Source organism: Penicillium expansum (genome assembly GCF_000769745.1).
Source record: "Penicillium expansum strain MD-8 chromosome Unknown contig343, whole genome shotgun sequence".
Lineage (NCBI taxonomy): Eukaryota > Fungi > Ascomycota > Eurotiomycetes > Eurotiales > Aspergillaceae > Penicillium > Penicillium expansum.
The window spans coordinates 135794-153371 of record NW_015971320.1 but is presented as its reverse complement, the minus strand read 5'-3'; the positions used below and the strand labels follow the sequence as shown (position 1 = coordinate 153371).

General features: G+C 49.6%; 6 protein-coding genes across 6 annotated transcripts; 2 read left to right on the top strand and 4 right to left on the bottom strand.

Moving 5' to 3' along the window:
- Positions 1-761: 761 nt before the first annotated feature.
- Positions 762-1238, top strand: PEX2_097350 (BolA family protein; the record flags this gene model as incomplete). The annotated part of the gene is made up of 2 exons (XM_016747005.1): positions 762-978; positions 1066-1238. 2 exons carry the CDS (start codon positions 762-764, stop codon positions 1236-1238), a joined length of 390 nt encoding a protein of 129 aa, XP_016598304.1.
- Positions 1239-2130: 892 nt separating this feature from the next.
- PEX2_097340 (phosphotransferase family protein) lies at positions 2131-3549 on the bottom strand (the record flags this gene model as incomplete). The annotated part of the gene is made up of 1 exon (XM_016747004.1): positions 2131-3549. The coding sequence occupies one exon, from the start codon at positions 3547-3549 to the stop codon at positions 2131-2133; it is 1419 nt and encodes a 472-aa protein (XP_016598303.1).
- Positions 3550-3757: 208 nt separating this feature from the next.
- On the bottom strand, positions 3758-5671 carry PEX2_097330 (arylsulfatase; the record flags this gene model as incomplete). Its single annotated transcript, XM_016747003.1, has 2 exons — positions 3758-5459; positions 5514-5671. The coding sequence occupies 2 exons, from the start codon at positions 5669-5671 to the stop codon at positions 3758-3760; spliced, it is 1860 nt and encodes a 619-aa protein (XP_016598302.1).
- Positions 5672-6226: 555 nt separating this feature from the next.
- Positions 6227-7908, top strand: PEX2_097320 (sugar porter family MFS transporter; the record flags this gene model as incomplete). The annotated part of the gene is made up of 2 exons (XM_016747002.1): positions 6227-6338; positions 6437-7908. 2 exons carry the CDS (start codon positions 6227-6229, stop codon positions 7906-7908), a joined length of 1584 nt encoding a protein of 527 aa, XP_016598301.1.
- Positions 7909-8293: 385 nt separating this feature from the next.
- On the bottom strand, positions 8294-12050 carry PEX2_097310 (Rho GTPase activation protein; the record flags this gene model as incomplete). Its single annotated transcript, XM_016747001.1, has 5 exons — positions 8294-9292; positions 9910-9932; positions 9971-10591; positions 10645-10959; positions 11009-12050. The coding sequence occupies 5 exons, from the start codon at positions 12048-12050 to the stop codon at positions 8294-8296; spliced, it is 3000 nt and encodes a 999-aa protein (XP_016598300.1).
- A 521-nt stretch (positions 12051-12571) lies between these two features.
- Positions 12572-17425, bottom strand: snf4 (AMP-activated serine/threonine-protein kinase regulatory subunit SNF4; the record flags this gene model as incomplete). The annotated part of the gene is made up of 12 exons (XM_016747000.1): positions 12572-12754; positions 12811-13277; positions 13345-13494; positions 13579-13702; positions 13868-14035; positions 14367-14478; positions 14530-14730; positions 15318-15477; positions 15530-15557; positions 16177-16348; positions 16417-17058; positions 17133-17425. 12 exons carry the CDS (start codon positions 17423-17425, stop codon positions 12572-12574), a joined length of 2700 nt encoding a protein of 899 aa, XP_016598299.1.
- Positions 17426-17578: the final 153 nt, after the last annotated feature.

The window sequence follows — 17578 nt, the reverse complement described above, 5'->3', positions numbered from 1 at the left end:
CACAAAGAAATTCGACGTGGCTGGTTTCCCCGCAATCGTGCCGGTTCTCGGGAGATCAGTGCGATGACGAGCTCGCCGTCAGATAGAAATCGTGAGGATATTTAAATTCTGGAAACTCGAGACATTCTAGAAGATCCTTAGAACATTGTTAATATATTAGCTATAGAAGCGTCAATAGCAGCTTAGGAGCGCGCGGAAAGGGAACATAAAAGCCCGCTAGATATTATTAAAGGGTGGAGGATACTTAGGATGGTTAAGGAGGAGGAATAGGAGAATATGGAGTATAGTTAGGAGAGGAGAGAGATGGCGAGAAGATATGAAGTGCTAAACTTATCACGAAGTATAGGGTTAGAGCCTCCGGGCACGTATATTACTATTATTTTCCGTCCATTACTCTTCATTCTTTTATAAACTACATATTGAGGCGGGGAGCTCTAGGAACGAATAGGTGAAATTTACAGCTTCCTTATCGAGCTTACCACAGCCTATGTGCAAGGCGAGCATTCTATTAACAGTCTAGATTCATTCATTATAGAATATCGACGAGTAGCAGTGCGAAGAAAGTTTCTAGAGTGATATGTAGAGAAAGCAGTTTAGTCCACAAACCCATCAGCCACAAATGTGCCACACACCAGCCACACCCGACCGGAGGCTCTGAATTTGTAATAAGCAACTCTCTCCAACTCCATACTTCGCGATAACCCCGGGTCTGGCACTGTTTCATTTCTCTCTCTCCCTCCCTTTCCTTTCCACCATACTTGATGTTCTCCCGCGCCTCCTCCTTGAACGTCCTAAGCAGAAGCTGCCGTTATCTTCTCCGCCCTCAGATTCCCACCCGGACATTTTCCCTTACCGCGCGCTCCCACGCCGCCATCAACGCCGCCATGGCTGATACATCTGGAATCACTGCCGATTCCCTGAAGAACAAATTGACCGAGACACTGCAGGCGCTTCATGTGGAGGTCGAGGATTTGTCTGGTATGAAAATTGGAAATGGCGTTATGACGTCGAAGCATTCTCTTTTCGTCGATCAATCTTACTAATACCTTTTCTTGTTTCGTTTAGGTGGCTGTGGACAGGCATTCCAGGCTGTGATTGTCTCCCCTCAATTCGAAAGCAAGACTATGCTTGCGCGACACCGTCTCGTCAACTCCGCGCTCAAGGCCGAAATCGCTGCTATTCATGCTTGGACCCCCAAGTGCTATACCCCGGAGCAGTGGCAGGCTCTGCAGCAGTGAATAATTCCTGCGATATGAGAACCACGACTTCTTCTTAGAGGTACTTTTAGAAGACCTCGGCATGCCAACGAAGGATCAGAAATTGGATTCTAATCGCGCACCCAATTGATTCAAGCATGGACTTGGCTAATTCTATCTGGCATCGGATTATTAGGCGTTAGCCGGGTTGGAAAGGTTGGATATTATATTTGTACATTAAGCTCCTCTGCCCTATAAAACAGTGCAGCAGGGATCAGAAATAAAATTTAAGTCTTCGCAATGATATCACATGTGTCCTACGACATATACAGCCCAGGCATGCGACCTTGAGTGCCCCGTCATATACATCGCACTCTAGGTTGATAACTAGACTAATAAACAAACATACCAAATCTCTTATCATGATACATGAAAAAGAAAACAAGGGCCTAGGGGTGAGATGAAACCCATGTTCGATATATATATGTATATATATAAGTACAAGCATGGCGTTAACCACTACGCCACTGGTTGAGGAAGTCGTTGCACTTGAACTACGAAGTCAAACACCCAATCTATTAATAAGCTGTATTCGTTAATAGAACACATCATTACAGAGTTTTAGCCCTTCTATAGACATTTCTTTCTTTCTTATACGAAGATTTGATAGGCATCGCGTACTGCGATGGCCCATTGTCGGTGAAGGTTGTCGCTATTGTGAAGTATTCTTGAGAACTCTTCCCCTGTCATCTTCACTTCATCGAAGATACGAACAGTATAGCTGCCATAAGGGTAGGGCTAAATCTCGGCCTACTAATTGTGGCATGTTGATTGACAGTCAACTTGCTCTATTCACAAAGAACGCTATTTCACCCTTTATATCTTTCTGATCGATCTCAACTTCATATAACAATAGGGTATCATTTCATTAATATCAACCAACCAACCCCCCCTCCTCCTTCTCAGTCAACTTCCTCCGTACAAACTCCTCCATCCCATCCCTCTCCTCATCAGTCAACAATCCAATGCGATCCTCCAAACTCCCCTCCCCAAAGAACCTCCGATCAATTCTCGCCCAGTAGATAACATCAAAAGCCCAACTGCGTCTCGCCGCATAACTAACCCAAAACCCCCCATTATCCCAGCTCTCCCGCATATGACCAGAAAGCCGATTCTCCTCACCAATAACCCCACGCCGAATATCAACATCCTCTCGCATGCGCAGCTCCTGTAGGAAAACTTCTAACCGGCTCTCATACACCCGCTCCCAATCATCAAGCCCATCTTCCCAGTACTCCGGCCGTTCGAGTAGCAGCCAGCACGGCGGACTATACACAAACTCCAACGGGGCTGCATAAGTAAACTCCCAATCAATAGCCCCGGATATCTTATACCCAAGGTCCGAGTTGGCGAGCACATTCGCCGGCCGCAGATCATCACAGAATAACTTAAACATTTCTTCCCCCTCGACCCAACAAAGCCGTCCTTCTCTAGCAAGTTTCCGGAACAAACACCGCGCAATATACTTCGTCCTGCAATCCTCCGCATCATCAATAGCGTCATTCCGCTGCGATGAAAGATGCGTCATATGTAATTCCGCAAGAGTAAGTAAATACTCCGCACCACTTGCAAAGGTTTCCATTATTCCCGGCAGATCCTCAGCACGCACACCACCAACCTGAGCAAGCTCATTCATATCAATACTCAATGGCCTGTGCTCCACAACCCACTCATCCTCGAGCTCGTCTTCCGCAGCATTAGATATACATCCAATACGCGGAAACGAGTGCTTCGCAACCTGCAGCAACAACCCGGCCATCTGATTATACACCATGCGCAGCCTATTCTCATCGATATTGGGATCGAGAACAGGTCGATCTTCATCCGGTATTCCGGGCGTGTTTAATGCATCAACCAGATCGGCGTTATGGTCAATATACTCCATGATAATGAACGGGCCTAGGCTGTGTGGGCTTTCATCTGTGTTGCCATGGTGTAGGACGTGCGGGATTCGGATTCTTGTGTATCGCTCGAGAAAGCGCATCACGGATACTTCGTGGTGGAGTTTTTCGTCTGGGAAGACAGAGTAGCCGGGTATTGGGAAGCGGATTATGGCCGAGGCGCCGTCGATGAAGCGGAGACGGATTAGCATGTTGAAGGAGCCTTTTTGCGGTTTGAAGAGTCGGTCTGCTACGCCTTGTCGGTGTGTTTTGATTAAAGTTGTTATCTTTTTCATGGATGAGGAGTTGAGGAGTGTTCTTTTCCAGGTTGCTAGTTGCTCGTCGCTTTTGTCCCAGGCTACTTCGTCGAAGTACATTAGTTTGCCTTTCATGATGGGTAGCATCTTCGACATTTTGGTATTCCTGGTATGAGAGGTGTGCTGGGTTCAGGTGGGGAATGTATTGTGTCTATTATAGATGTCTCTTTACGGTGAATTGCTTTACCCCGCGGTTACTCAGGAGTATCGGCAAGTTGCGGTTCTGAAACAAAGGCGTCAGATTTATAAGTCACTTCTCTCTGTTTGGTCTGTTTGGAATATATAGCAGTTATCTGTCTTCCCCTCAGAAAGGCTGCACAGTCCGCTGAAACCTCGGCGGTTGGCGCGTAAACTTCTCCGGGTCATCTCTCGCCCCATCTTTCCAATAATCAAACTCCATCCATGCATTCTCAGGCATCTGCGCCTCAGTCGCCTCCAAAAACTCCCCGAGATCAGGACAGAGCGGGACAACACCCGTCTCGAGCACATACTGATCCCAAAGCTTAAGCAACTGCTTCAACTTCTCCGGCTCGGCATCTGCCAGATCGTGAATCTCTCCAGGATCTTGTACGAGGTTATACAACTGCCACTTCTCAGGGCCCTTAGGCTTGGGGATAAAAACAATCTTCCAATCCGCGCAACGCAATGCAGCCCGTCCACACGTCTCCCAGCCCTGAATAAACTCAACCGGGTGTATCCGCTCCGCCCGACCCACTGCCCAGGGGTGGAAGCTTCGACCGCGCATTTCAACGATCTCACGACCCTGGTACGTCGGTGCCGGGTGCTTGATCCCGGCCATATCTAAGATCGACGGCGCCAGATCCATAACCGTGGCGAACTGATCCGTGATCCCGCCCTTACCGGCTGCAACATCTGCAGGGTTGACATTGAAGTTCGCAGGGAAGCGACATGTAAATGGGACGCGCACGCCGCCCTCAGTGGTATACGCTTTATACAGACGCGACGGCGCGGTGGCGGCCTGCGCCCAGCGCGGACCGTACCAGATAAACGAGTTCCCGTTCCCGAGATTCTCCAAGCTGTTGTCGTAGTATTTCTGCAGATGAGGCATGACGCCGCTCTTGACCATCGGGTAGGCCTCATAGGCAGCGCCTTCGGCTCCGTTATCCGACATAAAACACACGAATGTGTTATCCAGCTCGTCGATCGACCGAAGATACTCGACTACCTTCCCGACATTCGAATCAATGCACTCGACCATCCCTGCGAACACCTCCATCGCAACCGATGACTTCTTCTTCTCCTCCGCGCTGTACTCTTCCCACTCTTTGACTTCCTCCGCTTGCACGGGATGAGGCTCGACATCGTCGCGCACCATCCCCAGCTCCTTCAGACGCTGTAGCCGTTTCTCGCGGAGCACGTCGGGCCCTTCGTCATATACCCCGCGGTAGTGATCTATATACTCGCGCGGAGCCTGCAACGGCCAGTGCGGCGCTGTGAAGGGGAGGTAAGCGAAGAATGGACGGTCTCCCTCTCCGTCGGGCCCTTCGCTGCCGCCGCTCGTTTTCCATTCTTTCAGGTAATCCACCATCTTATCGCCGTACCCGTCGGACGAGTACCAATCCTCTGGGAGACGACGCACGTACTCGCCATCCTCCATGTGCAGGGCAATGTAGCTCGCCTCGATGAAAGTCGGGAGCTTGTCCTTGTCTTTTAGCTCCGGCTCGTAGGCATAGTGGTTTGAGCAGGCGGGTAAGTGCGCGAATGAGCGCTCAAATCCTCGCTTGTGTGGTGATCGCTCTGGTGTCAGACCTAAATGCCACTTGCCAGACATCACTGTGTGGTATCCGCCGTCGCGGAGGATCTCAGGGAGTGCTACGACCCGCTCGTTGAGGTAGCCCTCGTACCCGGGCATGCCGCGCTGCGGCGCGGTGCTCATGGCTGAGCCTTTAGGACCATTCTGGCCGGAGATGTTGGTCCATTCGATTAGGTTGCCTAGACCGGCGATGTGGTGATCTGTGCCGGTCATGATCATGGCGCGTGTGGGACTAGTGTATTGTGAGCTTGACTGAGAGCTAGTTCTCTACTCAGGGGACACTTACGAGCATGCTGCTGCTGCATGGAAGTCGGTAAATCGGAGTCCTTCTTTGGCAATTTGGTCGATGTTGGGTGTGCGGATCTCTCCGCCGAAGCAGCCTACATCGGAGAAACCTAGGTCGTCGGCGACTATGACGAGGAAGTTGGGGCGTTTAGCTGCCATTTTCAAAAAGAAGCATTTGAAAATAGGAGAGTTGAGGGGTTATCAGTGACATGTCAATGGTTATATCATCTCGCAGCTCAACAAGCATCATACGCATGTAAATGATCGCCAATCGGCCATCGGCCATCGGCAAGAAATGTGGGGATGAAGTATCCACATTTGATCAAGGGTGGACTTACAGAAGATAATTGAGCCAATGACATTGGAATTAACGCAATATCAGAAGTAAAAAGAGTATAAGAAGTATGAGAAGTATAGATCCATCAGGTACCACCTTGAAAGATAGAAATATCACGCAATCACTGTCGTGACATAATCCATCGATCAACATCCAGAGCCATCTCTCTCCAACCCTACATTCCTTCTTTCGGACTTGCTACGACAGCTTTGATTCAGTACTTCGATCTAGACATGCCTACTGTAAACTCTATATCTTCCTCCCCATTCTCAAAATGCTATAACACTCTGCATACCTGGTGGACCCCATCACCCACAATCTCCTACTCACAGCTCCCCTAAACACCACAAGTAGAGTCTCCAGACCTAGCTCCGACAATGGAAGCAGAGGCAGCACACCCATCAAAAGCAGCCCGCTGGCGCATATACTGGTTCGCTCTCGTCCTCTGCTCTGGCGGAGCTCTATTCGGATATGACTCGGGGGTGATTGGTAAGTAACACCACACTACACTACGCTACCTACCCTACCCAATTCAATTCAATCCAATCCAATTGATTCCAATATACATATACTAACCCAATCCCAAGGCGGCGTTCTAACCTTCCCTTCTTTCACAACCTCCTTCTCAATCCCCCCCTCTCAAAAAACCCAGACAAGCGCAATCGCCGTAGGAATCCAACAAGCCGGCGCCTTTGCCGGCTGTTTCCTCATCTGGCCTGTGACAAACCACTACGGACGACGTCTCGCAATGACCCTCTGTTCTTTAATCTTCTGTCTGGGTGTAATTCTCGAAACCATCGACTCGCATTCGCTCTCTGTATTCTACATCGGACGCGTGATCTGCGGACTAGGCGTTGGCGGGTCCGCGACTGTTATCCCGATCTACATGTCGGAGATGAGTCCGAAGGAAATCCGGGGCAGGCTGGGGAGTTGTTACCAGCTCACGTACACGGTTGGAATCCTTGTTTCGTATTGGGTTGATTATGGGGTTAAGAAGATGGGGGAGGATGTTGGGGCGAGGCAATGGCAGGTTCCTGTTGGGTTGCAGCTTGTGCCGGGGGTTTTGATGGGGGCTGGGATGTTGGGAGTGAAGGAGAGTGTGAGGTGGTTACTTTCGGAAGGGAGGGAGGGGGAGGCGTGGGAGAGTCTGGTTTGGGTGAGGGGTGGCGAGGGGGTGGAGGTGAAGGGGGAATTTGAGGATATGAGACGGGGATTGGAAGAAGAGAGGGATGCGAAGCATGGGTTTCGTGTGTGGGAGTTGGTTGAAGGGGGGAATTTGAAGCGGATGGGGGTTGCTGGTGGGTTGTTTCTTGCGCAGCAGTCGACGGGATCGACTGCGTTGGCGTATTTTGGGCCACAGTTTTTTGAATTGCTTGTTGGGGCTGGAGACAAAACACTTTTATTGACGGGGATTTTTGGCGCTATCAAGGTCGTTGCTTGTTTGGTTTTTGTGGTGTTTTTGTCGGATCGGTTTGGCAGACGGCCCTTGTTGGGTGGTGGTGCGGCGTTTATGGCGATTTGTATGATTGCCACGGCGGCCGTTGTTAAGTCTTACCCCCAGCCTGGGGATGAGACGGTTACTTCTTCGGGAATTGTCACGGTCGTCCTGATATACCTCGATATCATCGCTTACAACTTCAGTTGGGGTCCGTTGCCGTGGCCGTGTGTGAGTGAGATATTCCCGACACGCATTCGTGAGCCTGGTGTTGCGTTTGGTGTTGGATCGCAGTGGTTGTTTAATTTTATTTGGAGTTTCTCAACGCCATATATCCAACAGAGCCTGGGTTGGGGTACATTCTTGCTCTTTGGATTGCTGGATGTGGTGATTGTGGGATTTACTTACTTCTGTCTCAAGGAGACAGCTGGCAAGTCTCTCGAGGAGATTAATGGGTTGTTCGATGTTAATCCGGATGCTGAGCATGGGTGGAAGGATATGAATGGTGATGCTACATCGCATGTACCTGGAAGATATCAGGATGCACAGGTTGATACTATAGATGCCACAGCGGTGTCCAAGCACCGGACTGCACATGTCGAGTCGATCGCTGGACGGTCTTGACCTTGGACTATATCTTTCTCTTTTATCTACCATATAAAAATGATACATCGATAGAAACAAATTCATTTCCATCTGCCATGTTATTGTAGAAGATACATCCCAGGCAAGGCCATTCATTGCCCACAGCAACAATCCACCAACAATCCACCAGCTAATTGCCCTCAAGGCAGCTAGAATCGACAAATAAAAGAAACAATACCGAATATCAAAAGCTTGTTCCGTTTACTCAAGTCGGAATCAAAACGCCAAACACCCTCCAGTTCCCACTGGATCGCAATTCAAAGGGTTCAAAAATCCACATTCAACGCCAGACAGACCTGCTGCCCTCCATTACCTCCACATAAAAAAAAGTCATTGTCACATAAGCATCCACTCCTATCCACACTCACACATTGATCAAATCATCAAATGTATCCTCCGCCGAGAAAGAATAAGACCCCTCCGAGACCAGCGAAGCCTCCGACTCACGGCGCATCTGTTGTTCAAACGCCTCGGCCGCAGCCGCTGCAGCAGGCTCAAGTTGGAGAGGATCATCAAAGCCAAACGACATCGTCGCCGGCGCCGCCGGAACAGACACAGGCGCAGCAGTCGTAACCGGAGCGGGGTTGGGTTCGAGCGGGGAGACAGAGGGATTGTTATCTGGGATTCTGACGGGCGAATCAGGTAGCGTACCCGCAGGCGGGGCATCGTTATCAGTAATCTTCTTTACCATCTGAGCGAGATGAAGTTTAATCGGCTCGTCTCCACACTGAGCATGTTTCAGTACTTCATTCTTCAATCCGAGGATCTCCGATCGCAGCCGGGCAATCTCCCCGATCAGCTTTTCCTTCTTCTCGGACTGTTCCTTGAAATTGAATTCCAGCAGCTGGGTATGTTCCTTCTTCTTCTGGCGACACTTGCTTGCTGCGAGACGGTTTCGCTCGAGGAACTTGGCACGCTTGGCGCGTTCGTGTGGGGCCTCGTCGAGATCTGGACTGAGGCTTGCAGCGGCGGTTTTGTATTCTCGCGCCCGCCGTCGTTTGCTGGCGCTTTCCAACATGTCTAGGGAAAGGTCGCGGCCTTGATCGTCGTATGGGGGCGGGGTTGGTTGGCCATTTCGGACTTGGGCGTTTTTGAGGTCCCGCTCGAGTGCGGAATTGGCAAATGCTGCCGAGTCGGGTTTGTCCCAGCCTGTGGCCATTGGTGAGATGGGGCTCAGACCCCAAAGTTGGTCGTCGTCTGGAATGGGGAGGCCTAGGAAATCACCTGAGAAGGAAGTTGTGAATGGTGATGGGTCGATGTTGATGTTGTTTCCAAGGCCTGGAGGTAACCCTGATGATAACCCCGATGGTAGCCCTGATGGCATTGCAGATTTGAGGTTGGTAGACATGTCCAGGTAGAGAAGCTTTCGAGAGAAAGTTATGTTCCTTCTCAAACATGGAAGAGAGAGAAAGCAAGAGAGCTAAGGAAGCTAAGACAGGCTCTCTTGCCCTAATAACCCTAAATAGATTTTCTCCGATTCACTGATTCTGATTCACTGATTCACCCAAGTAGATGGTTTGGTCGGTGCCTGAAGAAGTGAAGAGTCCAGGTGCGGTCGACCTGGTTGGAGCCACGGTCGGACAAGACTTCCTGCGGTCCAGAAGATCCGGGCGAATTGCACAGAAATGGGATGTTTTTGGTGTCACCATGGAAAATGGAATGTCAAAGGGTTGAAAAGTAAAAGGAATGTATTTTTATTTCTGAACCCTTGAAACCCTTGACCTAGACCGTTCAAGCCCAACCCCTAGACTATAAAGACAATAAAAGACAAGTAAGAGATAGAAAACACAAAAAGAATGGCATCCAACAGGATTTCAAGCCGAGGGGAAACAAAAACAGGGTTGGGTTGGTGGGGGGGGGGGAAGAGAACCTTGGAAGTATACAGCTTTTTCTAGAATCCAATCAGAGAACCCGATCTGGTTTCTCAATACGAAACACTCCTTTGTCCAATTATGCCCTTATTCTCTGCCCACCACGAACCGTCGACTTGTCCAGTGTTGTAACTGTCGATGCACAAAATGCCAATTATTGAGCAACAAACCTGCCACGCGTTGATCATCAATCTCCTTTTCAACCTCTGTTGAGGCCCCTTCTCGGTCCTCTTGCCCCCTGGGCCCGAGGAGGAGCGGTCCAAACACCCGCACCAACTCGTGGAAGTTCGGACTCGCCACTGGATCACGGAGCTCCATCCCGGGTTGGTCCTGGACGTTGGTCTCTGCATTTACCAACAAGGAAAGTAGCCCAAATACCGCACAGATCAAATCGCGCTGCATCTCAGGTGCAAGGGCAATAAGCGCAAGACACATAAGCTGTACTCGGGCGGCAGTCATTGGGCTCGCATCAGAGATACAGTCTGGTACACGGAGTTGATGGGATTGATTGGGGATGGAGTGATAGTACATTTCCCTCAAAACCTGGTAGAGCCGGACACTCCCGAGGATCCCGTTTGGAAGCCCCGCCAGCACGGCCTTTAAGGCCCAGGCCACACTCAACACGGGCGCCGAGTCTTCACGGAGCTGGGGCATGGCAACCACACGCATGGTAAGGGAAATCTTGCTCTCATCTTTCTCCACCTCAAGCACCTGGCTAGCAAAGTGGTCATACAAGCGAATGGCAGTTTTCAGATCGCCGGACTGGATGAAGATCTCGGGAGTGTCAAGACCTGCAGGAACCCGGGGTCAGTCAAGTCATGACGTAGAAGACGCAGCCACCAACCATATTTATGCAGAAACATCAGCGTTGCCACAATGTACGCGGGCAGCTGCACGGGACAGGGGCCCAAGTCCTTCAGCATAAGATAGCCATATCCTCCAAGACGGGCCAAAGTCTCGATCGATCTTCCTTGCAACGAAGTCATCGGAGTGGGACGACGTAGGTTTGCGAATGTTTTCATTCGTCGCAGCTTAGGAGGTGGTGCCAAAGGGGTTGTGTTGGCATCCAAACTAGATCGCACCTTGCGAACTTTACCCAACAATCCAAATCCACGACGACTCGGCCCCTGTTCCTCGGCGGCAGGATTGCCCTCGGCTGCTAGAGCCTAGTCAGTGGCAACACATGCACAGGCGAAGACAAAACCTACGTGGGCTTGGAGTATCATCATCTGGAATAGCAATCGGGATACCGAACTGAGATGCCATCCGGTTAAAGGCTGAGATCGCTTTTGGCGCGTCAAGTGTACTACTCCAACTAACTCGACTTGTTTGGCTGTTGGCCGAACTTGCCCTTTGAGAATCCGCATGGTCGGGCTCGGCTGGTTCAATGACCGGTTCGATTGTGTCAAAATCAGTCTCCGCGATAGGCTCCAGTGTCCCTTCAGAAGCTCTCGATGATTCCTCCCGGCTCGTGCCCGCGCTACGCCTCGAAGGTCCCGGCTTTGCTTGTCTGACGTCGGCGGCCTTCCCATCTGAGAACGGATCCGAAGACTCCTGGATATGAGTTTTGGTATTGCTGCTACTTTCCGGGCAATACAGCATCAGTCCCGGCCATCCCCACTCCTCCAAAGGTTCCTCCTGAAAAGGCATATTGATGCGCTGGGCAGGATCTCGGCAGATAGTATCCTCGGTCTGGCTGGAATCCTGAGAATGAGTCGTCTGTCCGCTGGTCTTCCGCCGCTCTTTAGGGTCATTGAATCTGACAGATTTGCCAGCGGTTGTGGACGGCCCCTCGGCAGTATCTAGTTCAATGGGATTGGAGGATAAAGGTATGGAGCTCGTTCTTCCTTCACGGGCACTCTCCTGCGTAGTTTGAGGCTGTGTGCCCGTGATGGGATCATCGTCTTGAGATAAGCTGCCACGGATGCAAGCAACCATTCTCTTCAGACGCCTAGTGCCATTCTTGGACCGAGAAGGAAGTTCGCCAGTGTCTTGAGCGTGTTGGACATTCGACCCAGTTTCGGTATTGTCAACGGGGGCTGCTGCGGCCGAGGAAGATAGTTTGTTCGCAGTGCTAGGTCCTGCTTCGGTCGTCTGCTCATCACGTTGTAATTCACTCGAAGCGGCTTCTGGTTGAGGTTTCAATGGCTCTCCCTCAGACCCTTGACGTCGCCGTTGCCAGACAGCACGAGATGAAGCAGGGTTAGTTGTCTCAGATCCGGACCGGAACACATTTTTGAGACGCCGCATGATTACGTTTGGATAATGTATACGAGAGGAAGAGATGGGGATGAAGTAAGAACTAGGCTGGGCCCTCGGGATGTGAGTTGGCCAAGGTCTTTGTCCTCGAGGAAGGAGCTGAGATGCACGAGGAAAGTACATCTTAACAACGCCCGGCGCGATCTCCTGGAGCCACCTGGGCAACAATCAACCAATGAACCAATCAACCTTGGGAGTAATTAAGATAATGCTTCAAATTGACATTCAAATCTTCCAAGTCTATTTCTGTGCCAGTGCTCGGCAATAAAAAAAAACAAAAGAGAGCAGTTTTGGAAACCATATCATTACCTCTGTACATTCGTAAAGCCCAAAATCAAAATAATAGCCCAGAACAGCCATGGCCTCGCCGGGCCCATGTGTTCCCAGGCTATTCATATGTTATCTTCATCTTTCGAGGTTTCCCTCGAAGAGCCAGAACAGGGTAGATCAAAACGCCGGAACCATGCAAAACTGAATATGTATGGGAAAAATCATTTTCAACTCGAAGATAATCATGCTTCTTCATTCTCTCCCTCGAGAAGAATGTAGTGCAGGATATCACTCAGAGTCAGAACGCCCTTGAGTTTGAAGTGCTCATCCACGACAACGAGACGGTGCACTCGTGATTTGCGGATAGTATCAAAGATAGTGTCCAATCCATCATTCAATGAACATGTGTAGATACCCGGGAAACCCTGCGCAGAACGTAAGTATCAGAGCTAAATATCACTGGGAACGGAGGTTCACATACCGGAGAACGTTTCTTCAATGCTTCCCCAACTGTGAGACTCAAATCATCATAGAAACCACCCTTAATCAAAGTAATGACATCGACCGACTCGAATACATTATACACCACGCCTTCCGAGTTCACAATCGGCACGCTGGATATGCTACGCTCGACCAAAATATGAATGACATCAATGACCGGGGTGTCCATCGAAGCCGTAGCAACGTTATCATACGATCCAAGCAAGAGCTCCCCCAGCGGACGCCGCAGCTGCTGCGTATCGGGGACATTGACGGCGACGAATTTCAAGATGCGGTATTGCGTGATGACGCTAAGAACGTGGGGCCGCTCGGTCTGGCTATCGCTGGTGACGAGGGGGATACGGCGGGCGCGCGATTCCAGCATTCGCCGACACGCATCGTAGAGAGGACGCTCTGGATCGATGGAGACGGTCTCCGGCGGCGCCACGCCTAGCGCCTTTTCAACTTCTGTATATTCCCGTTAGCCGGGTGTACCTGCAGGAAATGCGGCGACCACGGGGGGTGCCCAACGCACCTCGCAAACTGTCCAGGCGGAATTGATCGATCTGGTCCAGTGCGGCGGGGTTCTGGAAATAGTATTGGATGACATTGATGTAGTCGGAAGTGGTCAGAAGACCTGCGAATTTGGACGCTTTGGAGTCCCACAATGGAGCTGAAACGATGCCTGTACCTCCCGATTCCCCGGTTCACAGTCAGCTGGAGTTCGGCAATTTTGTAGAAAGGGGGGCAGGAATCGCGAAAAGCGTACCGTTTTGAATCAGAATGTTCAGACTCTCCTTGACGGAGAGCGACGTATCGAAGATGATGAGTCGGAAGCTGAGCGGTAGGACATCGTAGGAGTTTCGGGCCTTGAGGAAATCGCGAATGGCACGCTGTTTGCTGCGTTAGTCAAGATCTGGATATGCCCAGGTGATCTGGTGACTGGTGAACCCATGCCGAAACACGTTCGCCAATGTCCGATCCCCCTCACAGTGTCCAACGTCAGGTATAAGAGGGGATGTTCCCCCTCTTTTGAAAAAGCAAAAAGGGAGACTTACAAGGCCCTGTCGCTCTTCCCGATCGATCGCTCGCTCGGAGGCCATTGGGGGCGTAGGTACGAGGATGGGCTGCACGAAAGCCGCGTGACCAGAGATGAAGGTCCCGAGTCGAGGGTCTTCCGCCTTTCGATATGTGNCCTTTCGATATGGGGGGGGGGGGGAGGGATCCTACGCAACCAAATTGAAATTTATTGGAGAGATTAACAGGAGATTAATTGATGGAATAATTCACGTACATTGTTTATTCTTTCTTCTCATATCAAATTATCATATTCAATTAATTATTTCTCAATGCGAATGAGGGGCTGCAAGTACGCGGGCTATACGGCAACATACGACTGATCTTTGTTCAACGATGTATACGACATGGATATATGCCCGGTGACACCAACGCCCAGTTCCTCGGGCATGGGTCATATAAAGGCCCGAACGTGTTGAAACTTCCATGGACTCAACGTCTAGGAAAATCTTCCATCTGAACTGGGGGTTGGGGAACCACCGACTTCCGGATATAAAGCACAATATCCGAGAACATCTCGTCATCAGGGCCAAAGTTATGCAGCTCATAACCCTCCGTCATTGCTCTGATCCGCGAAGAATCAGTATCAGTTCTAAAAGGGATGTTAGCAGATTGAACAGATGCTAGAAGACATGATACTCACAACCCCCGAACAAGTCCATCTCCGAACTCCACTCGACACCAAATAATAACCGCAGGCCGAGCAATGTCCGTAATGATCTCCTTGACAGGCACATTCGGTGCTATCGAGAGAACCATCGAGCGCTCGTCTACCTCGAGCCAACCATGCGGATCTTCAATCGCTTCGATACCAGCCTCGTCGAAAATCTTCTTGTCCACCTCACTGTAAGCTGGATCCTGTGCGTAACACAAGACTTTCTCCTAACGGTCTCTTTCCTGTAGCCACTCCATCATGGTAATAGGAGTGCGTGATTAAACGAAGACTGCCACCCCTAGTATACAGATTGCCATCCTAATTGAAACATTGGAAGGACATCGTACCAAGAGAAAACCAGATGACCTTGTCAATTTCATGATTTTTTTGCAGAAGATGAGAGAATAGTCTTGAGCTTTTCGTTGGCATGGCTGTCTTTCCATTCTTGGATCTTGTCTTGGGACGTTTTTGTGACCACTTCACGGTCTAGGGGCCACCCCGTGGGATGATTTTCTCGGTTTTGCTATCCCATTCATGTGTCCGATGCATGATATTGATTGAGCATGGCTCCCAATGTTGGAAACTGTAATATTTCCAGTCAAGCTCCTTTCTGAGAGATGCTCGGCACTTATAATTGAGACCCAGTTCGTTGCTGGATGATGTCAGCTCTCACCATAGTACAGATATAGCTGTTGATGACATGTACTCACCACACATATTCTAAGTCCACATCATCTACGCCCCATTTTCGTACCTTTCCGCTCTCCACCTATCACTCAACAATCGCGCCGGTTATATCTTTGGTAAGGATTTTGTCGCCTTGGGCTGGTTCTCGCTTGATCTGATCCCACATGTGCTGCATTAATGCTTTGGTGAAAAGGGGCACTCCGGATTCGTAGAGTTTGTCGATGATTTCCTTCGCCTCCTCTTGGGCACCTCACTAGGTTCAGCCAAGCGACAATGTGTGCATTTGTAGTTGAGGTCTAACCATGAGATTCTTTCTGCGACGATGGGCTCTAAATTGTTTGTGTCGCCCATGTCGACAGTGTGACTGTAAGCACTGGGTGTTTTGTTCCAAGGCTGGAAAATAAATGAATAATTGACTTCGGGGCAGTACTTATAATATAGCCATCCATGGATTATTGTTGCGGTTGGCGCCTAACAGCACGTCCATCACACTATCACCTACATATCACATGTGCGGGGCATAGTAACCCCTATGTATACATAGAAAGGCCTGCTGTGCGGTTTGCAGTTGTTACATTTGTATATCGTACATATTGAAGTCTCCTCCGTGCTATTATTCATTACCCTTTTAGAAGGTTATAAGACCAAGAAGAATTTTCTAAGAAGAAGACAACTAAGGATCATTTAAAAGAAACATAAGAGTGTCTTTTTACATATACCATTTCTTACATTATCTTGAGAAGAATGAATCAGACCATTAAAGTGCTGCGTCGTCAAGGCTAGAGGCTGCACACACGGCTGACTACTCCTGTTATAATATACAGCTCATAATATAATATTACTATTAGCCGCTACGTGGAGAGAAAGCGCTTAAAAAACGAAAGAGATGACATGTTCCGATACTCTCAACTATCTTCAAATGAGCCTTAGGGCCTTGTGAGCACTTACAGCAGCCTGATAGTCATCCTCTCGTTTCACCATCCTCTGGAAAGGCGGCTCATCCTTCGTCTTTCGGATATAGATCCAAGCATCCGCAAAATGCCCTGGCTCTCCAAGTTCATACCCGTCGTACTCCATTCCCATCATGTCCTTAACACGGGGAGTGTCCGGGTCAGCAGTTCTAGCGAGCATGTCAGTTTATAAACAAAGGTCACAGATCGTAGTAATACACCATTGGAGAACACTCACCCAACATTCCTCTGACTTCCGACCAAAGTCCAGATCACAACAGCAGGTCTAGCGATATCCGCGATGACTTCCTTGACAGGTATATCAGGTCCGATAGATAGCCAAACTGACTGCTCATCGACATTGATGAAGGCATCCCCGTCGTCAACCACAGTCATGTCAAACTTAGGGAGAACCTCCTTGTCGACAGAGGTGTTTCCCGGATCCTGGATGAAGCAGGGGATTTTTATGTCCGGGGTTTGAGTGTCTGCGTCTCGTCTCTTCAGCCATTCCCGCACGGTAAGCAGAAAGGCATGCTGGTAGGCAATGCCATCTGTTTCTGCCATGGCCAGGCTACCGCAGGCAGTTCCGAAGATTTTGTTGATTTTGTGGCCGCTGGCTTCTGAAGACAAAACTGACTTGAGCTTCTTGCAGGACTTTCTCGCTTCCCAGACCTGGATCATCTCTCTGAAATACTTTTCCGTAGTCTCAGTGTCGCGAATCTCACCATCAGGGATGGTTTTCCTGGCACCGTTGTCGAGAATGACCTGATACGTCTCGAGTGTCACCTGCAGAGTGGCGAAAGCCGAAGGTTTCTCGGTATCCGATTTGATGAAATACTTGAGGCCTTCGATACCCAAGTAAGCCAGGCCAAATTGTGAGCTAGATGGTGTTAACTCTCATCATAATAGCTAGGCTAGTAGGAATATCTAGCATAAGGTAGATACCTGACTTACTAGACAAATTTCCTTTCCTCGCCCGGTTTTTCAGTTTCCTCCAGTCTCGAAACACATTCAAGTTTAGTACCAAAGAGATCATCGAGGAAGATCCTATCTCCCGAGGGTGGTTGACGCTTTAACTGCCGCGAGATGACTTGGAACTTCTCCTTGGTAAAAAATGGCACACCGCTATCGTAAAGCTGATCGACAATGCTTGTTGCCTGCTGTTGTTGCTTTTTTGTCCATCCATCAGTGGACTTTTCCAAGCCAAGAGCAGTCAAGATCAAGTGGATTGAAGCTCCTCTACTCATGATGATAGTAGTTGAATTGGGTCTTGAAGAAATCGGAATCTGGGTTGATAGTCAAAAATATCCTGAGGATCTAGCTGTATACTTATACACTTCGAAGGACATTGTTCAGACAGCTCACGCCGTTAACATCTAGCAATATTCAGTGCATCACAT